This window comes from Desmodus rotundus, chromosome X (assembly GCF_022682495.2).
Source record: "Desmodus rotundus isolate HL8 chromosome X, HLdesRot8A.1, whole genome shotgun sequence".
Lineage (NCBI taxonomy): Eukaryota > Metazoa > Chordata > Mammalia > Chiroptera > Phyllostomidae > Desmodus > Desmodus rotundus.
Window position 1 is genome coordinate 57,797,632 of NC_071400.1, and position 19,728 is coordinate 57,817,359.

At 39.4% G+C, this 19,728-nt stretch overlaps 1 protein-coding gene across 8 annotated transcripts in view; it reads left to right on the forward strand.

Moving 5' to 3' along the window:
- The window catches only part of MTM1 (myotubularin 1), a 145,857-nt gene that overhangs the window by 7,564 nt on the left and 118,565 nt on the right, over positions 1–19,728 (forward strand). For 3 of the 8 annotated variants that reach the window (XM_071220269.1, XM_071220270.1, XM_071220271.1), the window contains exon 1: positions 2,156–2,178. The exons of the other annotated variants lie outside the window; for them this stretch is intronic. In XM_071220269.1, coding sequence (XP_071076370.1) covers positions 2,165–2,178 — 14 coding nt within the window. In that variant the 5' untranslated portion in view covers positions 2,156–2,164. Of the gene's footprint in view, positions 1–2,155; positions 2,179–19,728 lie in introns of those variants that run through there. 8 annotated transcript variants of the gene reach the window in all.

Here is a 19,728-nt window from a genome sequence, read left to right on the forward strand (position 1 = left end):
CTCAGTATCATTTTGCTGGCCCGGCAAAGTGAGTTGAGAGTACTGGGGTTCCCTTTTCCTGATATCTTAGAAGTTTGTATAAGCTTGGAGTTATCTGTTACTTTAATGTTGTAGTAAGAACATACCCCTAGAGCCACCTGGGCCTGGTGTGGGAAGATTTTAAACTACCAGTTAATATCTGCCATGTCTGTAGTTATGTCTGTCTTTTCATTCTTAAATAGTAATATTATTTATTTTTGCCTTCTGTCTTTTTTCTTGATTACTTTTACCAGGGATTTGTCAGTTGTGGTTATGCAGTATGAGGTTTGTCACTATGTGGAAATGAATGTGCATAATTATGTTCTCAAGTTATTTTGATTAATTTTTAGTGAGTCAAAATTTCATGATTTTAAGTCAAATTTATATCAAGGTATATTCTGAGAAGCTTTACTTCCACCCCTTTCCCCTGTCAGGCATGTTGTCCACTGCCCCCCACCACCAATCAATATGGTCAGTTTTTAGTTCATTCTTCTATGTTTCTTCTTTTGCAAATTTGATCAAGTGTGTACGCACTCACAGATACATTTGCATTTCCTCCTTTTCTTACACCAAAAGAGTATTCTACATACACTATTCAGCTTCTTGTTTTGTTTTTTTTTTTTTTTCATTTAAAATATACCCTGGAAATCACTCTTCATTTTCTCTTTCTGTCTTTAGATTTACTCTGCTGTTTGGATGTTTCAAAACATATTATTATTATTATTATTATTATTATTTATTTATTTCTAGTATATTCTGATTTCCATTGTGATTATTTCATTTACCTGTGAGTTGCTTAGAAGTCTGTTTGTAAATTTACAAATACATTTTCTAGGTATTGTAAGATCTGATTTCTTTTTCTAAAGGATTTTATTTATTTTTCGACAGAGGGGAAGGGAGGGACATAGGGAGAGAGAAACATCAATGTGTGGTTGTCTCTTACGTGCCCCCTACTGGGGACCTGGCCAACAACCCAGGCATGTGCCCTGATTGGGAATCGAATTGACAACTCTTTGGTTCGCAGGCTGGCGTTCAACCACTGAGCCACACCAGCCAGGGCTAAAATCTGACTTCTAATTTAATTTCATTATGGTCAAAGAATGTGATCTGAATAGTTCTTTGAAATGTGTTGAGGGTAGGTTTATATAGTATCTTGTGGTTTTCTTCTTTTTCTTAGCAGAATGCATTTTGTGTTCATCCACATTGTCTCATGTATCAGGTGTTGCTGAGTGGTATACTGACGGGGCTGTAACTTAATTTGTCCATGTCTATGAACATTGAGTTGATTCCATTTTTTGGCCATTATGAGTAGAGTGCTATGAACGTTTTTTACAGGCCTTTATGTGGACTTGTGTTTTTGTCTTGTGTAGATGCTTAAGTGTTGCATCGCTGAGCCATATACTTAATGTATATCTAACTTTACAAGAAACTGTCAGACTATTTTCCAAAGTGGCTGTGGCATTTTGCATTCCCACTGGCAAAGTAAAGTATGAGAGTTCTGCGCGGGCCATGTCCTCACTGTTACTTGTTATTATCTGTCTTGTTAAATTGCAGTCATTCCAGTGGTTGTGTAATGGTAGCACATTGTGGTTTTGATATGCTTATTCCTAATAACTAGTGATGGTGACTGTGTCTTCATGTGCGTATTGGCCATTCGTATATCTTTGATAAAGTGTCTGCTTAAACCTTTTGCCTGTTTCTAATTGGATTGTCTGTCTTATTATTGGATATAAGATTTCACATATCAGATGTGTGATTTTCAAGTACTTTCTCCCAAACTGTGATTTATCCTTTTGTTTTCTTAACCGTGCCATGGAAAGAGCAAAGGTTTTTCAATGTGATAAAATCCAGGTTATCATTTTTTTCCCCATTTATGGCTTATGCTTTTTGTGCTCTCAGAAATCTTTGCCTAACCTAAGTTCCCAAAGATTTTCTCCAATGTCTCCCTGTAGGACTTTAACAGTTTTAGCTGTTATGTTTAGCTCTGTTGTGGCTGACAGACCCTAGGGTAGCCTTCCCCTACCCCCTGATTTTCACCTCCTAGTACTCACACCCTGTGTAATTCCCTTCCCTTGAGTTTACAGTGTTATGAGACCTTGAGCAGAAGATCCAGCTAAGCCACGCTGGGACTCTTGACCCATGACCCATGGAAACTGTGAGGTAATTAATGTGTTCTATTTAGCTACTGAGTTTGCAGTGCAACATTATAAAACTAATTAACACTTCTATGCTTCATTTCAAGTTATTTTTGTGTATTGGGTAAAGTAAGGATCAAGTTCCAGCATCATTTGTGGAAAAGACTGTTCTTTTCCCATTGAATTACCTTGGTACTTTGATTTAAAATCAATAGGCCATTGCTAGGACCTCCAAAAGATGGCTCTGAGTTTGGACTCTGTTGTGTTCCATTGATGTTTATAACTATCCTCATGCTGGTACCACAGTGTCTTGATCACGGAGGCCTCATATATAGTGGGGCTGGAAATTGGATAGTGGAAGTACCCCAGTGTTATTCTTTTGTTTTTCTTTCAAGATTATGTTGGTTATTATTGGTTCTTTGCTTGTCTATATATATTTCAGAATCATCTTGTCAATTTCTACAACAAAGCCCATTTGGATTTGATAGGTATTGCATTGAATCTACATCTAATATTGACATCATAACAAAATTGAGCTTTTTGATCCTTGAGCCTGATATATTATTTCCATGTACTTAGGTCTTCTTTAATTTCTCTCAGCTGTGTTTTATAGTTTTCAGTGTATGGATCTTATGTACATTTCGTTAAATGTATCCCTCAATATTTCATTTGTATATTATACAAATGATATTTCATACTTTAGTGCCCACTTGTTCATTACTAACAATACTAATACAATTAATCTTTATGTTGACTTGGGTATCATGCAGCCTTACTAAATTTACTCACTCTATAGTTTTCTATAAGGTTCTTAGGCTTTGTTTTACATACATGATCATACCATCTGCAAATACACTTTTACTTCTTCCTTCCAATGTGGTATGCCTTCTTTTTTTGTCTCTGAAAGGTATTGAATGCGAGCAATAAGAGCACCTTCGTTACATTGTTCCAACACTTAGGGGAAAGTATTCTCTCTCTCACCATTAAGTATGATGTTAGCTATAGGTTTTTCATAGGTTCCCTTGACTATTCCTAGTTTGCTGAGAGTTTATTTTTATCATGATTAAATGTTGAATTATGTTTGTAGAATTATGAATGTCTCAGATACCATCTGCAGAAAGACAATATACCTCATGAATAGCCCTGTTGGGAATTCTTTTTATTCTTTTATGGAGCAGTATATTGCTCCTTCAAAAACTGTGGAAATGATCTGTGTTGGATTCCTATGTGTTACTGTTACAGTACTGGAATTTCTTCATTTTCCCTTTCTTTGCCATTGTTTTGACACTGGTTTTGGTTCCTCTTCATCTCCTTGCTTTTTCATTTCTGCCTTTTATATGATTACTTCCACATCTTTGAAAACTTCCTCCCTGGTAACAGTGCTAAGTTCTAGAAATATGTGTGTGTGTGTGTTCATTCATTTGGTTATTTCACTTTCTTCTATAGCAGGGATGAGTTGCCACTTGTATTTATGGCTAGAATAATAGGTAACTGCCCCACACAGGAAGGTAAACATTGTCTGTGCTCTGGGTCACTTGCAAGTCTTTCTCTTTCTGAATTTCCAAGGCTTCTAATGAAGTCAGTCTTTAGAAATTGCCTTTGGACACTCCTCTAACTACTATATCAAACTGCCTGTTGGGCAGGCTACTAGCTCTGCTTCTGCTCTCTTTGAACCTTGAAGGTTAACCTGGTCTTATAAATTATGACTAATTAAGATGTATCAAGCTTAGCATTTTCAACAATTGAGAGACCTTAGGCAATATTTTCAAAACCTCACTTTCTGCTTTTTACTTCTAGCACATTAAGAGAAGGAACAGGAAACTCCAAATCAAAATTATCCAGCCCATTTTTGGAACTTTTCTTTGGAATTGCCTTAAGAGATTGTGGCACTTTAGCCCTGGCTGGTGTGGCTCAGTGGTTGAATGCCAGCCTGCGAATCAAAGGGTCATCAGTTCGATTCCCAGTCTAGGGCACATGCCTGGATTGCAGACCAGGTCCCCAGTAGGGGGCACACGAGAGGCAACCACACATTGATGTTTCTCTCCTTCTCTTTCTCTCTCCCCTCCCCTCTCTAAACAATAAAATAAATAGAATCTTTAAAAAGAGAGAGAGAGATCATGGCACTTTAAGAAAATATCCTCAGTGGTGTCAAATCTTTGAGTGAGGACTTGGTTTTGGGCTCTAGGCCAAAATCATTTTAAGGCCCATCTATTAAATAGACAGAGCGGGCACCCGTGCTGTGGGAAGCATGTTTTTTGTTTAAAATTGAGAGACGGTAAAATTCACGAGAGGGTATCTTATGTGGCTTTAAACTCTAAAGACCGTTTCAAAAGAATTGGAAGAATACTTGGAATGTTGATAGTGTTGTTGTAATAAGTGCACACCATCTAAAGGGACTACTTTGAAGAATAACTCATCTAGCTACATACATGCTGATGGGCATTTTAACAATGGCCTCATTTTATCATAGTTGTGCATCGTGGGGTATTTATTCTATTTTTGTCTGCTAGTAATAAATTTTTCCTTCTTTTAAAATATAGTTTGGAAAAACTCTTCCATGATACAAAGTAATATTGCAGTGGACAAACAAAAGGCATGTACTGTGTGCCTCACAGACATGAATTTGGGGGGGGGAGTCATTAATTGTTTACTTATCTTTAAAATGAACGCTAGAGTTCGTTGTGACCATCTGATTTTGTTACATAGAGATAGAATTTTTTAAAAGTCTTTTTTATTCAGCTGTGTAAGCAGGAGGCACAATGTCATTTTTAATTTGATATCTGTTAGAGAATTAGAGCAACAACGATCTGTTGGTGGGTAAGAGTGCCAGTCTGACTGGGTTTGAATTCTAACATTGACAGTTCTTAGTGGACATGTTGTTTAATCTTCTTGTTCCTTGGGGTTGTGTGTTTTCATATGAAGATAGTAATAGTAGTTGCCTTATGAGGTTGTTGGGGGCATTGAATGTGTTCATCTGTGCTTAAAACACTGCCTGGCACATAATAAAGGATTAGTAAATGGCAGCCATAATCATTGATGAACAGATGTTCTATTTTGCCTTAATTGAATAATATCACCTGTGTTGTCGTCTCTATTATTTTTTAACGTACACCTATTCATTGTCTTTTATCACTATTTAACTTGTCTTATATTTATTCATCTCCCTAACTCAGTTGATGGCTCCTTGAAGACCGATCTCATTTTTTTAGAATTTCCCAATGTCGTCCAGAGTAGTTGCCCAATATATATTTACTGACTGATATTTTATCTCTTTGGAAACAGGATTAAACAATTACATATGCTGAGTGAGGAGTGTCTTCAGAAATGATTGGTCTCATGTAATTTAATTATTCCAAGAAGCTACAATTCAGTGTTGGGTAACTTAATAGATGTTTAGTTAATGCTTATAGATGGATTGACAAACTAAATTGTTCTGACTGTAACCACATGATCATTTTGTAGATTGTTAATTTCCATAGCTAACCTCTTTGTTATGAATTGATTGTCTCCCCCAGAAAGACATATTGATAGACCTAGACCCCCGTACCTTGGAATGTGACCGTATTTGAAAGTAGGGTCATGGTAGATATAACTAGTTAAGGTCATACTGGAGTAGGGTGGGCCCTTAATCAAATATGATTGGTGTCCTTAGTGGAGAACATCATGTAGAGACATGGAAAGAAAAGCACAAAGAAAAAGGTCGTGTGATGACAGACACAAAGATTGAAACGCTGTGGTTGCAACCACCAGAAGTTGGAAGAGGCAAGAAGGACTCTCCCCTTGAGCCTTGCAGGGGAATGTGGCCCTGCCGACACTCTGATTTTAGGCATGTAGCCTACAGAACTGAGAGAGAAGAAATTTCTGTTGTAAGTTATGCAGTTTGTAGCACTTTGTTAGAGTAGACCCAGGAAGCTCAGACACTGCCCATCCATTCTTTTGCCTCTTCCCCCCTTGCTGCTTGAATTAGAGTGTTGACAATGCCGGCTTTCAGTTTTCATTTAATCTCAAATGGTTGATTTGCCTTCATTTTCACCCATTAGCTGTCTTCTCAATACAGTTTGATTAAATACACACACACACACATACATACATTTACTGCAAGAGCAGACAAAGGTATTGGAAAATCTGGCACAAAAAAAACCATTGCAATTCTTACATGTGCGCTGGAAGTAGGAGACATTTACAAGATTGTTCGTAACAGTACCATTTGTAATAGCGAAACCTGGAACCAGTTCAAATGACCTCTGAGAAGAGAATGACAAAGTATAGAACAATGGACTGCTATGCAGCAGTGAAAATGAGTGAAGCACATCTCCACACGTCCATTTATGGCTCGCACAACAATGCTGTGTGAGAAAAGCAAGGGGCAGAAGATGTGTAACAATTTCAGTTATATATAAAAGCTCAAACCCAACATAATATTTAGGAATATATACTACATATGTGGAAAAGTTATACAGAGATGCAAAGGAGTTATAAAACCAAAAATCAGCCCAAGAGAGGGAGGCTAGAGCACCTTTAATGGCTGAAGACTGATGTCTTCAAAGTCACGAAAGTTCATGAGGGCGATACTGTATTCATTTACTTACTGACTGAGTGATCAAGCTCCTGTGCGCTGGTGCTACAACATAAAACAGGCATTGCCCTTAGGAAGCTCGGATCTAATAGACCCAAAATGTCAATGGATAAACAGAGTATAGAGAAGTGAAATATTAGAAATGTATACAATGTACAGAGAAGTGAGGTATGTGCATGTCTTTAGTTCCTTTCTCTTCCTCCCCCTCCACTACTAATTCCAGTTGGAGGAATCTTTGTCAGTAATGCCCAGTCTGAAAAGGTCCTTGGAAAGTAAGGAGATGGTTTTTTGTTTTGTTTTGTTTTGTTTTTAATTTTTTATTGTTATTCAATTACAGTCGTGTGGCTTTTCTCCCCATCCCTCCACCCCACCCCAGCCAAACCCCCCTCCCTCCCCACCTCCACCCTCCCCCTTGATTTTGTCCATGTGTCCTTTATAGTAGCTCCTGTAAATCCCTCTCCCCACTGTCCCCTCCCCACTCCCCTCTGGCTGTTAGATTGTTCTTAACTTCAGTGTCTCTGGTTATACTTTGAACTGGCATCTTCATTATTATCGTACCTATGACTTTTTACATGTTTACTCTTACCATCAACAATTTAACTTTTGCTTTAGGTACTTTTTACTTATAAATTTAAAGTGTACTTTTTGGGAACAGTTTCTCGTAGGGGAAAATAGTTAAACTACCCTGCTGTCATGAGCAGATCAGCCGGGTTCATGAGTTTGGGAATTGGCAGGTGGATAGGGAACTTGATCTTGATCTTGTTACTATTTTAAAACTGTTTACTCAGGTATCTGACAGTTACAAAATCCATTGGAGAATTTAAAGATCCATTTAAATGTATGTATTATCATTACTAGGTAGCCTTTTTACATTGAAAAGGTTAACCTGATGGTGTTGACTTTTTAATAGTTTCTTTAACATACCAGTTTGAAGTTATGAAGCATTTCTAAAGTTACTCTGTTTCATAGCCATAGCTCATGTCTCTAAAGCCATTCAGCTGTCTTGAAGATATGCCATTTGTTTGTAGGGGACCAAGTAATAGGGTGATTGGATCAGCTCGAATCCATCACTCACTGCTGGAAAAAATGATTCAAAATGCATTCTTCACTGGATCTGAACTATATTGTTTTTAGCCAAAGGTCTTTGCAACATATAGAGAAGTAAAAGTAAGTATATTGTTATCTTCAAGATGAATAATAAATGTTATTCAAAATGACTCAAAGAGTAGGCTTATAAATGAAATACTACTTAATATTTCATAATTTCCAAAGAAGAATATCAAAACAAAACCCCTTTAGCCCCGAGGTTTGATATTGCGAAGATAAATTGAGCTCTAATCATATGTTTTGTATGTGCCTACTTGGGGAATAAGCAACTTACTTTGACAGGGGGGTACTGTTTGGGAATCAGTACAGTTAGATTTACTCTTAAGAAACATCTAGTGTATTTCTAGATCCTTGAGTTAGAATAAAAGGTAGTGAGACGAGGTCTCCATGTTAGGGATCCCATGGGAAGTTTCCCTGGGCTAGGAGTCGAGCATTTACTTTTTCAATGGAAGTAGGCGTGCTTTGAAGATAAACTGCTGTTCAGAGACCTGACACGATTATATGCATCATCTTAGAAAATGTGTATGCAGAATGTTTAGGCAGCGATAGGAATTGTGTATTTTATGAAGAATCCAGTCAAGTATATTAGTGCTTGTTTGAAGAATGACTTAGAGCTTATCAAAACATCTCCGGTAGGAGGAAGGGACACGTATTGGAGTGCTCTGTTTTGTCAATGGCTGTGTCAGCCTTTTACGTGTTCCTTATCACAGCTCCATGAGGTAGGTGGTATCATGTTCATTTCTCAGGGAACTGCAGTTTGTCCAGAGTTGCATGACTAGTAATATTCATCAGGTGACAAAAGTGGTATCTGAAGACCAAACTGGTATAGATTACAGAATCCCGTCCTTTTTTCAACTACATGGCACAGTTTTGCAGCTGGTCCTAGTACATTTTCACAAGATACATCCTATGAGTGGTGAGGTTAGCTTATGCTTTAGTTTAAAAGGACATTATTATTAGCTTTGGCTGAAGGAAGTTCACTTGGAAATAATCGATTTTAATAGTTTAAGGCAGAAGGTGACAGCTTGTTTTTTATTAAAAAAAGTCTTAACTGGACTACAGCCAAACTCTGTTATTTCCTCACTGCCTGCGGCTGCTTTCAGGCTACAACAGAGGTCAGTAACTGCAACACAGTCTACATGGCTAATCAAACCTAAAATATTTACTGTCTGTCCCTTTACAGGAAAAGTTTACAAACCCCCGTTCAAAAGAAAATGTATAGAAATGAAATAAATTTCTAGTTTTGCAGATCATTTCTTTTCATGTGGGTTGGGCAAATGTAGAAATAGAATTGATAGCGCACCAGTCTCACAATGTGAATATTTCTCTGTGCTGAGTGGTTTGGTTGAGGACATCTCAAGGCATCTTTTTCATTTTCTTGCCTTCTAGGTGTCCTACAGTTAGAGCAACTTTAATGTAAAAGTGAGAATAACTTGATTTAGTAAATCCTGTGTTTACAGGTACAGAACAGAAAACTCTCTGCTGTTGGTTCTCATGTGGGAGAGGTGACGCTCCCCACAGAGGCCATATTGGAAATGAGGGGAGGGTGTGTTTTTAGTGTAATGTATTAAAAATATGTTATTTTATTATAATTCATTGTCCTTTTATTTCTCATTTAGACTGGAATTAGGCATTATATTGATTATTTTTTGAAATTGTGTTTACGTTGATAATATCTGATTTTCATTTCAGGTTAGCAAAGGGAGATTTACAGAAATTTGCTTTATAACAAAGGAAACATTGGGGCTGCCCTAAGTACTTGGCTTTTTTTTTTTTTTTTTTTTCCAAAACAGACATTCAAGTAAAGAGAGCTTCCTTAGAAGTATTTGGAATTCTGCACTTAGAGTCTGCTTATGCATAACTTTTCATTCACTGGTAGGCTTTAGAAGTTGGTTTTCTGACTGGGTAGTTTCCTACAGCTTTGAAGGGACCCTGCACAGAAAGACCATGCATAAATTTCATTTACATGCCAACACAGAGTAAGAAAGCATACTGGGTAAACTCCAAAGAGAAGACATGCATACTTTTTGTCACTGTACATGGAGAGTTCAGAAAAACCACCGATCGAGGCTCATTGATCTCAAATCAGGTGACCATGGCAACTAGATTTTAGATTTTGCTTGCAAAGGCCCTGTGAGGTGGAAGTCAAAATTATTTTCTAGTTCTGCCTTTAGGTTTTTACACTAGGGTAAAAATCGCCCTCATATGTTTGAAAGTGTTTATAGTTATGCCTGCTGCAGGTATTTTGTGGAATCCTGTTTTTCATATTCAACAGGCAGTGGAACAGTTTCTTAGTCTGGAAGAAGGACATGATGGAAGAGGTTTTTGTACTTTAATTTAAAATGTCTGTTTCTTGGAAAGTAGGACAGTAGTATTCAAGTACTTTCTGGTACAAATTGCTTTGGAGGGGCATAAGTTAATGCTGCCTGCCATTCTGCTGCCAAGAGCCATCATGACTTGATTAGCCAAAGATTTGTTCTACAATTTTTTTCTTTTACTTAAACAACAGAAATTTATTTTCCCACAATTGTGGAGCCTAGAAGTCCAAGATCGTGATTCAGTAGGGTTGATTTCTCCTGAGGGCCTCTCTCTTGATTATAGATGGTTGTTTTCTCTCTGTGTCTTCACATGGTATTCCCTCTGTATATGTCTGGGTTCAAGTTTCATCTTCTAGGAAGAGCATCAATCATATTGGATGAGAGCCTACACTAATGGCCTTATTTAACCTTTTTATTCAATTAATTATTTTATTGTTGTTCAATTACAATTGTCTACATTTTCTCCCCACCACTCCCCCCCACCCCAGCGAAACTCCCTCCTTCCCTTGCTTCCACCCTCCCCCTTGGTTTTGTCTATGTGTCCTTTATAGTAGTTCCTGAAAACCCTTCCACCCACTATCCCCTCCCACCTCACCTCTGGCTACTGTCAGATTGTTCATAATTTCAGTGTCTCTGGTTACATTTTGCTTCTTTTTTCTTTTGTTGATTATGTTCCAGTTAAAGGTGAAATCATATGGTATTTGTCCCTCACTGCCTGGCTGATTTCACTTAGCAAAATGCTCTCCAGTTCCACCCATGCTGTCACAACGGGTAGGAGCTCCTTCTTTCTCTCTGCTGCGTAGAATTCCATTGTGTAAATGTACCATAGTTTTTTGATCCACTCATTTACTGATGGGTACCTAGGTTGCTTCCAGCACTTGGCTATTGTAAATTGTGCAGCTATGAACATTGGGGTGCATAGGTTCTTTTGGATTGGTGTTTCAGGGTTCTTAGGATATACCATATTTTTTGGACTATAAGATGCATTCCCCCCCAAATTCGGGAGGAAAATGGGGGTGCTTCTTACAGTCCGAACGTGGCTAACCTGGCTCGCTTGGGGGGTCAGTGGTGGAGCGGGTTTTTTTCCCCTATTTTCCTCCTCTAAAACCTAGCTATGTTTTATAATCTGAAAAATATATTAATCCCAACAGTGGAATTGCTGGGTCAACAGGCAGTTCCATATTTTGTTTTCTGAGGAAATTCCATGCTGTTTTCCATATTGGCTGCACCAGTCTGCATTCCCACCAACAATGTACTAGGGTTCCCTTTTCTCCGCATCCTCTCCAACATTTGTTGTTTCTTGATTTGTTTATGTTGGCCACTCTGACCAGTGTGAAGTGGTATCTCATTGTGGTTTTAATTTGCATCTCTCTGATGCCTACTGATGCTGAGCATCTTTTCATATGTCTCTGGAGCCTCTGTATGTCCTCCTTGGAGAAGTGTCTGTTCAAGTCTTTTGCCCATTTTTTAATTGTGTTTTTTGTCTTCCTGGAGTGGAGTCATGTGAGTTCTTTCTATATTTTGGAGATCAAACCCTTGTCTGAGGTATCATTAGCAAATCTGTTTTCACTTACGATTGGTTCTCTTTCCATTTTAATGCTGTTTTCTTTAACCATGTAAAGCTTTTATTTTTATTTTTTAAACTTTTATTGTTATTCAGTTACAGTTGTCTGCATTTTCTCCCCATCCCTCCATCCCACCCCGGCCAAACCCACCTCCTTCCGCCACCTCCACCCTCCCCCTTGATTTTATCCATGTGTTCTTTATCGTAGTTCCTGAAAACCCCTCTTCCCACTATCCCCTCCCCACTCCCATCTGGCTATTGTTAGATTGTTCTTAACTTCAATGTCTCTGGCTAGAAGCTTTTAATTTCATGAGGTCACATTTGTTTGTTCTTTCTTTATGTCCCTTGCTTTAGGGGACATATTAGTGAAGATGTTGCTGTGTGGAATGTGTGAGATTTTCCTGCCTATGTTCTCCTCTAGGACTTTTATGGTGCTATGACATATTTAAGTCTTTTATCCACCTTGAATTTATTTTTGTTTATGGTATAAGTTAGTGATTCAGTTTCATTTTTTTGCATGTAGCTGTCCAGATCTCCCAACACCATTTGTTGAAGAAGCTCTTTCTGCTCCATTTTATGCTGCTTTCTCCTTTGTCAAATATTAATTAACCATAGAGACTTGGGCTTAATTTCTTTCTCCAGTGTTGTGTAATTTTCTGAGGACAGGTCTTTTACCTCCTTGGTTAGGTTCATTTCTAGCTACATTATTTTTCTTGTTGCTCTATCAAATGGGATGTTTTTTCCTGATTTCTGTTTCTGATATTTCATTGTTGGTGTATAAAAATGCCTGTGATTTCTGAATATTGACTTTGTATCCTGGTCTTTTGACAAATTCATTTATTAAGTCGAGCAGTTTTTTGGGTATTCTATAGAATTTTCTATGTACACTGCAAACAATTTTGCTTCCTCCTTTCCAATTTAGATGCCTTTTATTTCTTTTACTTGTCTGATTGCTGTGGCTAGGACTTCCAATACTATGCTGAATACGAGTGGTGAAAGTGGACAACCTTCTCTCGTTCCTGATCTTAGTGGGAAAGCTCTAATTTTTCCAATTGAATATGATGTTGGCTGTATGTCTCTCATACATAGCCTTTATTAGATGAAGGAATGCTCCCTCTATTCCCACTTTCCTAAGTGTTTCTATCTTAAATGGGTGTTGTACCTTATCAAATGCTTTTTCCACATTTATTGCTATGATCATGTGATTTTTGTCTTTTGCTTTGTTTATGTGATGTATTACGTTTATTGATTTGTGATTATTTTACCATCCTTGCATCCCTGGGTTGAATCCCACTTGGCCATGGTGTATTATATTTTTAATGTATTGCTGGATGTGGTTTGCCAACATTTTGTTGAGGATTTTAATGTCTATGTTCATCAGCGATATTGGCCTGAAGTGTTCTTTCTTTGTTATGTCTTTATCTGTTTGGGGGATTAGGATCAGGCTGGCTTCATAAAAAGAGTTTGGGAGTCTTCCGTCTTCTGGGGATTTTTTGAATAATCTGTGAATGATATGGGTTAGCTCTTCCTTAAATGCTTTGTAGAATTCTCCTGTGAAACCATCTGGTCCAGGGCTTTTGTGTGTAGGGAACTTTTTGATTACTGCTTCAATTCCATCAGCTGTTACTGGTCTGTTCAGGCGTTCTGCTCCTTCTTCATTCAGTTTTGGAAGATAATATTTTTCTATAAATTTGTCCATTTCACCTAGGTTTTCAAATTTCTTGTCATACAGTTCTTCGTAGTATTTTCTTACAGTCCTTTGTATTTCTGTGGTATCAGTTGTAGTTTCTCCTCTTTCATTTCTGATTGTGTTTATTTGGGTACTCTGTCTTTTTTTCTTGGTGAGTCTGCTTAAAGGCTTGCCAATTTTCTTTATCTTTTCAAAGAACCAGCTACTGGACTTATTGACCCCTAGAATTGTGCTTTTAGTCTCTGTCATTTAATTCTGCTCTGCTCTTGGTTATTTCCTTCCATCTACTTCCTCTGGGCTTTGTTTGTTGTTCCTGTCGATGTTCCAGTTCTTGTCGATGTAGGGTTAGGTTGTTTATTTGAAATGTGTCTATCTTTCTTAGGTAGACCTGCATCACTATGAACTTACCTCTCAGGACTGCCTTCACTGTGTCACATAAGTTTTGGGTTGTTGTGAGTTCATTTTCATTTGTTTCCAGAAACTTTGTGATTTCTTCCTTGATATCATTCTTGACCCATTCATTGTTTAATAGCATGCTGTTCGGTCTCCATGAGTTTGAGTGTTTTTGAGTTTTTTCCTAGAGGTTGGTTTCTAGTTTCATGCCCTTGTGGTCAGAGAAAATGCTGGATATGATTTCAATTTTCTTGAATTTGTTGAGGCTTGTTTCGTGTCCTATCATGTGGTCTATCGTTGAAAATATTCCATGTGCATTTGAAAAGAATGTGTATTTAGCTTCTTTGGCATGAAAGGTTCGCCACAATATCTTTGTTGATGTTTTATTTGGAAGATGTGTCCATTTTTGACAGTGGGAGTTGAAATCCCCTACTATAATTGTGTTGCTGTCAATCTTTCTTGAAGGCCTCCAAGATTTATGTATTTGGGTGCAGCTATGTTGGCTACATATATATTTACAATGTTTATGTCTTCTTGATGGATACTTCCTTGAGTATTATGAAGTGACCATCTGGCTCTCTTTTTATGGCTCTTTTTTTGAGGTCTATTTTGTCTGATATGAGTATTGCTATCCTGGCTTTTTTTTCCTTTCCATTTGCTTGGAATATTTGTTTCCATCCCTTCACTTTCAGTCTGTGTAGGTCTTTTGCTCTGAGTTGGGTCTCTTATAGGCTGTATGTGTGGGTCAGGATTTCTTACTCATTCAGCCAATCTGTGTCTTTTGATTGGAGCATTTAATCCATTTACATTTAAGGTTATTATTGATAGGTCCTTATTCATTGCCATTTTTTCATACCTGTGTTCTTGTTTCATTTTTTTTCTTCCTGTTCTTAAAGCAGACCATTTAGCATCTCTTGCAGAGCTGGTTTGGGGGAGGTGTATTCTTTGAGGCTTCTTTTGTGTGGGAAACTCCTTATATGGCCTTCCATTTTAAGAGAGTCTTGCTGGATAGAGTAGTTTCAGTTGCAGGCCTTTGGTTTTCATTACTTCGAATATTCCTTGCCATTCCCTTCTGCCTTCGAGCTTTTGAAAAGTCAGTTGCTATCCTTATTGGGGCTCCCTTGTATGTTACTTCCTGTTTCTCCTTTGCTGCCTTCAAGATTCTCTCTTTCTCTTGGAATTTTGCCATTTTAAGTAGAATGTGTTTTGAAGTGGGCCTCCTTGGTTTCCTCTTGATTGGGAATCTGTGTTTCCTGGATTTCTGTTACTTTTTCTCTCATCAAATTAGGGAAATTTTCCATCATTACTTTTCAAACAGGTTTTCTATCCCTTGCTCTTCTTCTTTTCCTTCTGGTATCCCTATTATACAGATATTATTACGTTTCATGTTGTCCTGCATTTCCCTTAACCCCTCTTCGTTCTTTCTGAGTCTCTTTTCCTTTTCTTACTTTTTCTTGGTGTTTTGTCTACCTTGTCCTCCAGCTTGCTGATCTGATCCTGTGCTTCATCAAGTCTGCTTTTGATTCCTTCTTCTGTGTTCTTCTACTCAGAAATTGTATTCTTCATTTCCTCTTGGTCCTTGTTGATAGTTTCTGTTTCCTTTTTCTTTTTGATACAGTTTGCAGTGAGTTCATTGTAGTTTCCCTGTAGTTTTTGGTAATTCTCTGTGAGCTCAGTGAGCTTCCTGATAACCATTGCTTTGAACTCAATGAACTCAAAGTTGACTTGCCTCTATTACATTTAGAATTCTTTCTGAGGCTTCCTCCTTTGCTTTCATTTGGTGATTGCTTCTCTGTCTTCCCATTGTTTGTGAGACTCTTCCTGTCAGCCTCTGCTTCTTAAATTGATCTGTTCTCACTCCCTGGGTTTGTGGTGTGAACTTCTATGGTAGAATGCCAGTGGGATTCAGTGGTGTAGTCTCCTTGATCTCCTGAGCTTGCTGGTCTTGAGCTGTCGTTTATGTTGGCTTTCTGGATGTCTTTGGGTTTTAACTGTTGTTACATATTTCTTTGGTGGGTCCTTCCCTCCAGCTGGTTAACTGAGGGTCACTTCATCCACCACATCTTGTATTGTGTTGTGCAGGTGTGCACAGGTTGTGTTGATGCTGGTTCTTCTATCTGTACGAGGTTTTGAGGCTTCTCTCTCTCTATTGTTCAGTTGTTTGTTCTGGGTAATTTTTCCACCAGTTAGTTGGATTTCCACATTGGTTCTGGCTGGAGGTTAGTGTGGCTTCCATTCTCTCCTTCACCTTTTTCCGTTGTTATCTGTTAGTGGTTCCTTTGTTGGTGGGTTTCCTCTTCCAGCAGGTGTAGTGTTGTTTACGACTTCCAGCTACTCTTTTTTATGATCAGTTGGAGGGGGAAGGCAAAATGGATTAAGGCAGCGGGAGTGAATTCTTTGGGATTTAAAGTACCAACCTGTATAGAAGAGATAGGAGATTCTTTGGGTAAGTACAGTGTTAACCATGTTATTTTATCCAAGTAGCCACTTTTTAGAAAGGGTGGATAAAAGAGAAGACTCTAGTTAGGGGGGGAAGGATTGTGAGTTGGGTCTAGAAAGCAGTGAGCTTGTAGGAGGTCAGATTATGAGGTAAAGTGAGAGTAAAGGATGGAAAATAGGTGTAGTGTGCAAGAGAATTAGAGTTAACCATAACAGTAATAAAGTTCAGGAAACAGTGAAGTGAGCTAAGATCTGGGAGGGGTGCTGTGTAGTATTTACAAATGTATGGAACAGCTATTATTTACAATAGTAATGGAGCAACAATCATATGACAGAATCTGTGTGATCTGAATAACAAGAATAGGAAGTACACGACCTAGAATAGTGTGCTATTGGAACACAAGTGAAGTGAAAGAAGGAAAATTAAAAATACACTATGAAAGAGAGAACAAGGAAATCCAAACAGTGCAATTTAACAAAGTGAAGAAGACTTAACAAAAAGAAGAGAAGTAAATACTAAGAAAATGAAAGATTTAAAAATAATGAAAAAATTATAATACAAATATGCAATAACTTGTAAGTTCTCTGGAATAGCAAAGTGAAATGTGTCTCGCTGTCTCAGTTGTTGGGATGACCCCTCTTTGGGTCTAACTTTGGTCCTTTCATAGCTCCAGGTTTTATTGTCTCACTTGTGGGAATTTAAAAAAAAAAAAAAAAAGGAAAGAAGGGAAGAAGAAAAAAAAGAAAAAAAGTAGCCTCCTGCTGGCTTTAAACCAGCCAAGCCAGTTGTGCTGGTCTTCTGGGCTGCAGCAGGCTGAGAGGGGATTGTTTTCTCTTTTCTCCCTTCCTGTGGTTTTGAGGAGATTGGGGGCAGGTCTGAGCCATGCTCTTTGCAGTTGTCCAGCCTCCAGCCCAGTTCCTTAGTTCGTTGCTGGGCCCCCAGTGCCCTTCTTTTCCCGCCCTACACCTTCAGTCCACCAGTTGTGCTGTCCTTGAGGTGCACCAATTAGGGGCAACTCATACCACTTCCTCCCTCTTTGCTGTCCTAGATGCTAGGGACTCTCACAGTCTCTTCAGGGTAGTTTAAGTCTTTCTGGGGATTGCTGACTCCTTGAGCCCTGCTGCTCCCCTTTGCAGAGGGAGTCTTTGCCTTCCTCTTAGCACCAGTCCACACATTGGGAGGGGGCGCTGCCTTGAAAGTGGCAGCAGAGCAGGCTACTGCCTCTGCTGCTGCAGCCTGCTTGGTGGGGTTGGGTGGGTGGTTCTTCTGGGTGGTGGGGTCAGGAGCACGTGGTCGCTGGAGCTCCGGGCGTGAGCGTGGGGCCTCCGCTGCTGTGGCGGGATTGCAGCCGCAGGGCAGTGGGGTCGGATGCACACCGTCTCTGGGGCTGTGGGGAGTGAGCTCGAGGCTTCCGCTGCTGCTGCTGCGTGGCTGGCCTGGTGTGGTCAGGTATGCGGTGCCTCTGGGCTGGGGTCAGGCGTGCTCCACTCCCGGGGCTTTGGATGTGAGTGTTCGGCCTCCGCTGCTGGGGCAGCCCTCGGGGCTTGGGGGAGAAGAGGGGCGGCTGGGTCGGTGGCGCACCACTGGGGTCTCTGGCCGGTTGGGTGCCCTCTGCCGCTGAGGCTGGGGGTAGGGTAGGGGCACTGCCAGTCCTGGCCTCAGAGGTAGGCCCACGGCAAGGCTGCAGGGGCACAGCGGGGGGGAGGTGGGTGCGGCTGCTGCGGGACAACTCCCTAAACAGCCACCGAGTGCCTCTTTTTTGTCTTTTTGAAAAAATTCCTCCAGTTCAAGCCTGCCGCTCCAGACTTGCGCCTGGCCTCACACAAGCCCAACTCTCCAACCAAACCGGAGACTATCCGGGTCAGGGTCCATCACCGCTCAACTTTTCCCAGCTGTCGTCCACTGTTCTACTATTTTTTTTTAAGTTTGAATTTTCTGGCTTAAATGAAGCATTCAGTAAACAACAGTTAAATTCTTTGGTCAGGTTTTATTTCCCAGTTCATTCATTCATTTAACAAATACCTATTAAGTACTTACTGGGTGCCAGCTAGTCGCTGTTACAGGTGTTGTGAATGAAACAGGAAATAATGCATGCCAGAATCCCCAACTGGTGGGGGCTTGTATTCTGGTGGGTGGAGGTACACATTAACAACAGGTATCTGAAAGGTGGTAAGTGGCAGGAAGAGGAGATGGAGAGGGGCAGAGAGAAGACAGACACGGAGGGAGGGGGGAGATAGGAGGGTAGGGAACTGGTGGGGGACAGAGAAGGGGATATGATACCATTAAGGTTAGTTGTCTTAAGTTTTAAGAAGAGACACAATTTAGGCCACATTGTGAATTAAAAGTTTTATTTATTAAATAATGCCACCTTTATTTGAAGGGGATTAGGAGCCCTGAAGATTTCTTGCCTAGATGAGTTGAGTTTTCTTAACATATTTCTTATTCTAAAACTCCTTCTCTGCTGAACTTGGGACCAGTCACATCCAGCCTGGTCCCCCCCCCCAAATAGAGACCATCTTGAAGCACTTTTCTCTGGGGGGAAAGGACATTGTTGTGTTGGTCAAGAGGTCTAGGCTAGAGCTGGCCCTGCCACTACCTCATGATTGGGCTTTGTCACACACACCCCAGGGGTGTCCAACCTTTTGACGTCTCTGGGCCACACTGGAAGAAGAAGAGTTGTCTTGGGCCACACATTAAATACACAAACACTAACGAAAACTGATGAGCAAAAAAAAAAAAAAAAGATTTTAAGTAAACTTACAATTTTGTGTTGGGCTGCATTCACAGCCATCCTCGGCTGCCTGTGGTCTGCAGGCAGCAGGTTGGACACCCCTCTGGTCATCTCCTCTGTAATAGGGAGGATTAGGCTTAAATCACCACAAAAGTTGTTCAGAATCAAAAATAATAGAGGTCTACCTTTGGTTAGAATCTTGTAGTTAGCATATATATAGGGAATTAAGTTTCAATTTTCACTTTAAAGCTAAGGTAGCCCGAATTTAATGTTTTCTTTTAAATAGAAAGGATTAAAACTTGAGTTTTAGAGGCTTGGGGCAAAATACTCTGTAACCAAAATGTTAGCTAACTTCTGTAAGCTTTACTGTAGTTTCTAATTACTATTGCACTGCATTTAGACCAGCATAGACATTTTATAGATGAAGGTATGGATGAACTTCCAATGCTTGATAAGTTCACAGCAGATTAGGGCCTGTGCTTGCCCATCTAGCACATTTTCCACAGAACTGCACTGCTTCCCCTGGTCATGATGAGATATTACTTTCATGTTTTAAGAGAAGCTTTATAACTAGGTCACCACCAACCATGCACTGTCCCGGTAGTATAACTTTCTTCCTAGTATTTATAGGGTCAGGACTAATTTGTAGAATTGGTTATGCTCTGTCAGCATTCAATAATTTTCCTTTCATAATTGAAAAAATTATAATTTAACAAATATACCAGGCACTGTTCTAAGCCCTTCATGTGTATTACT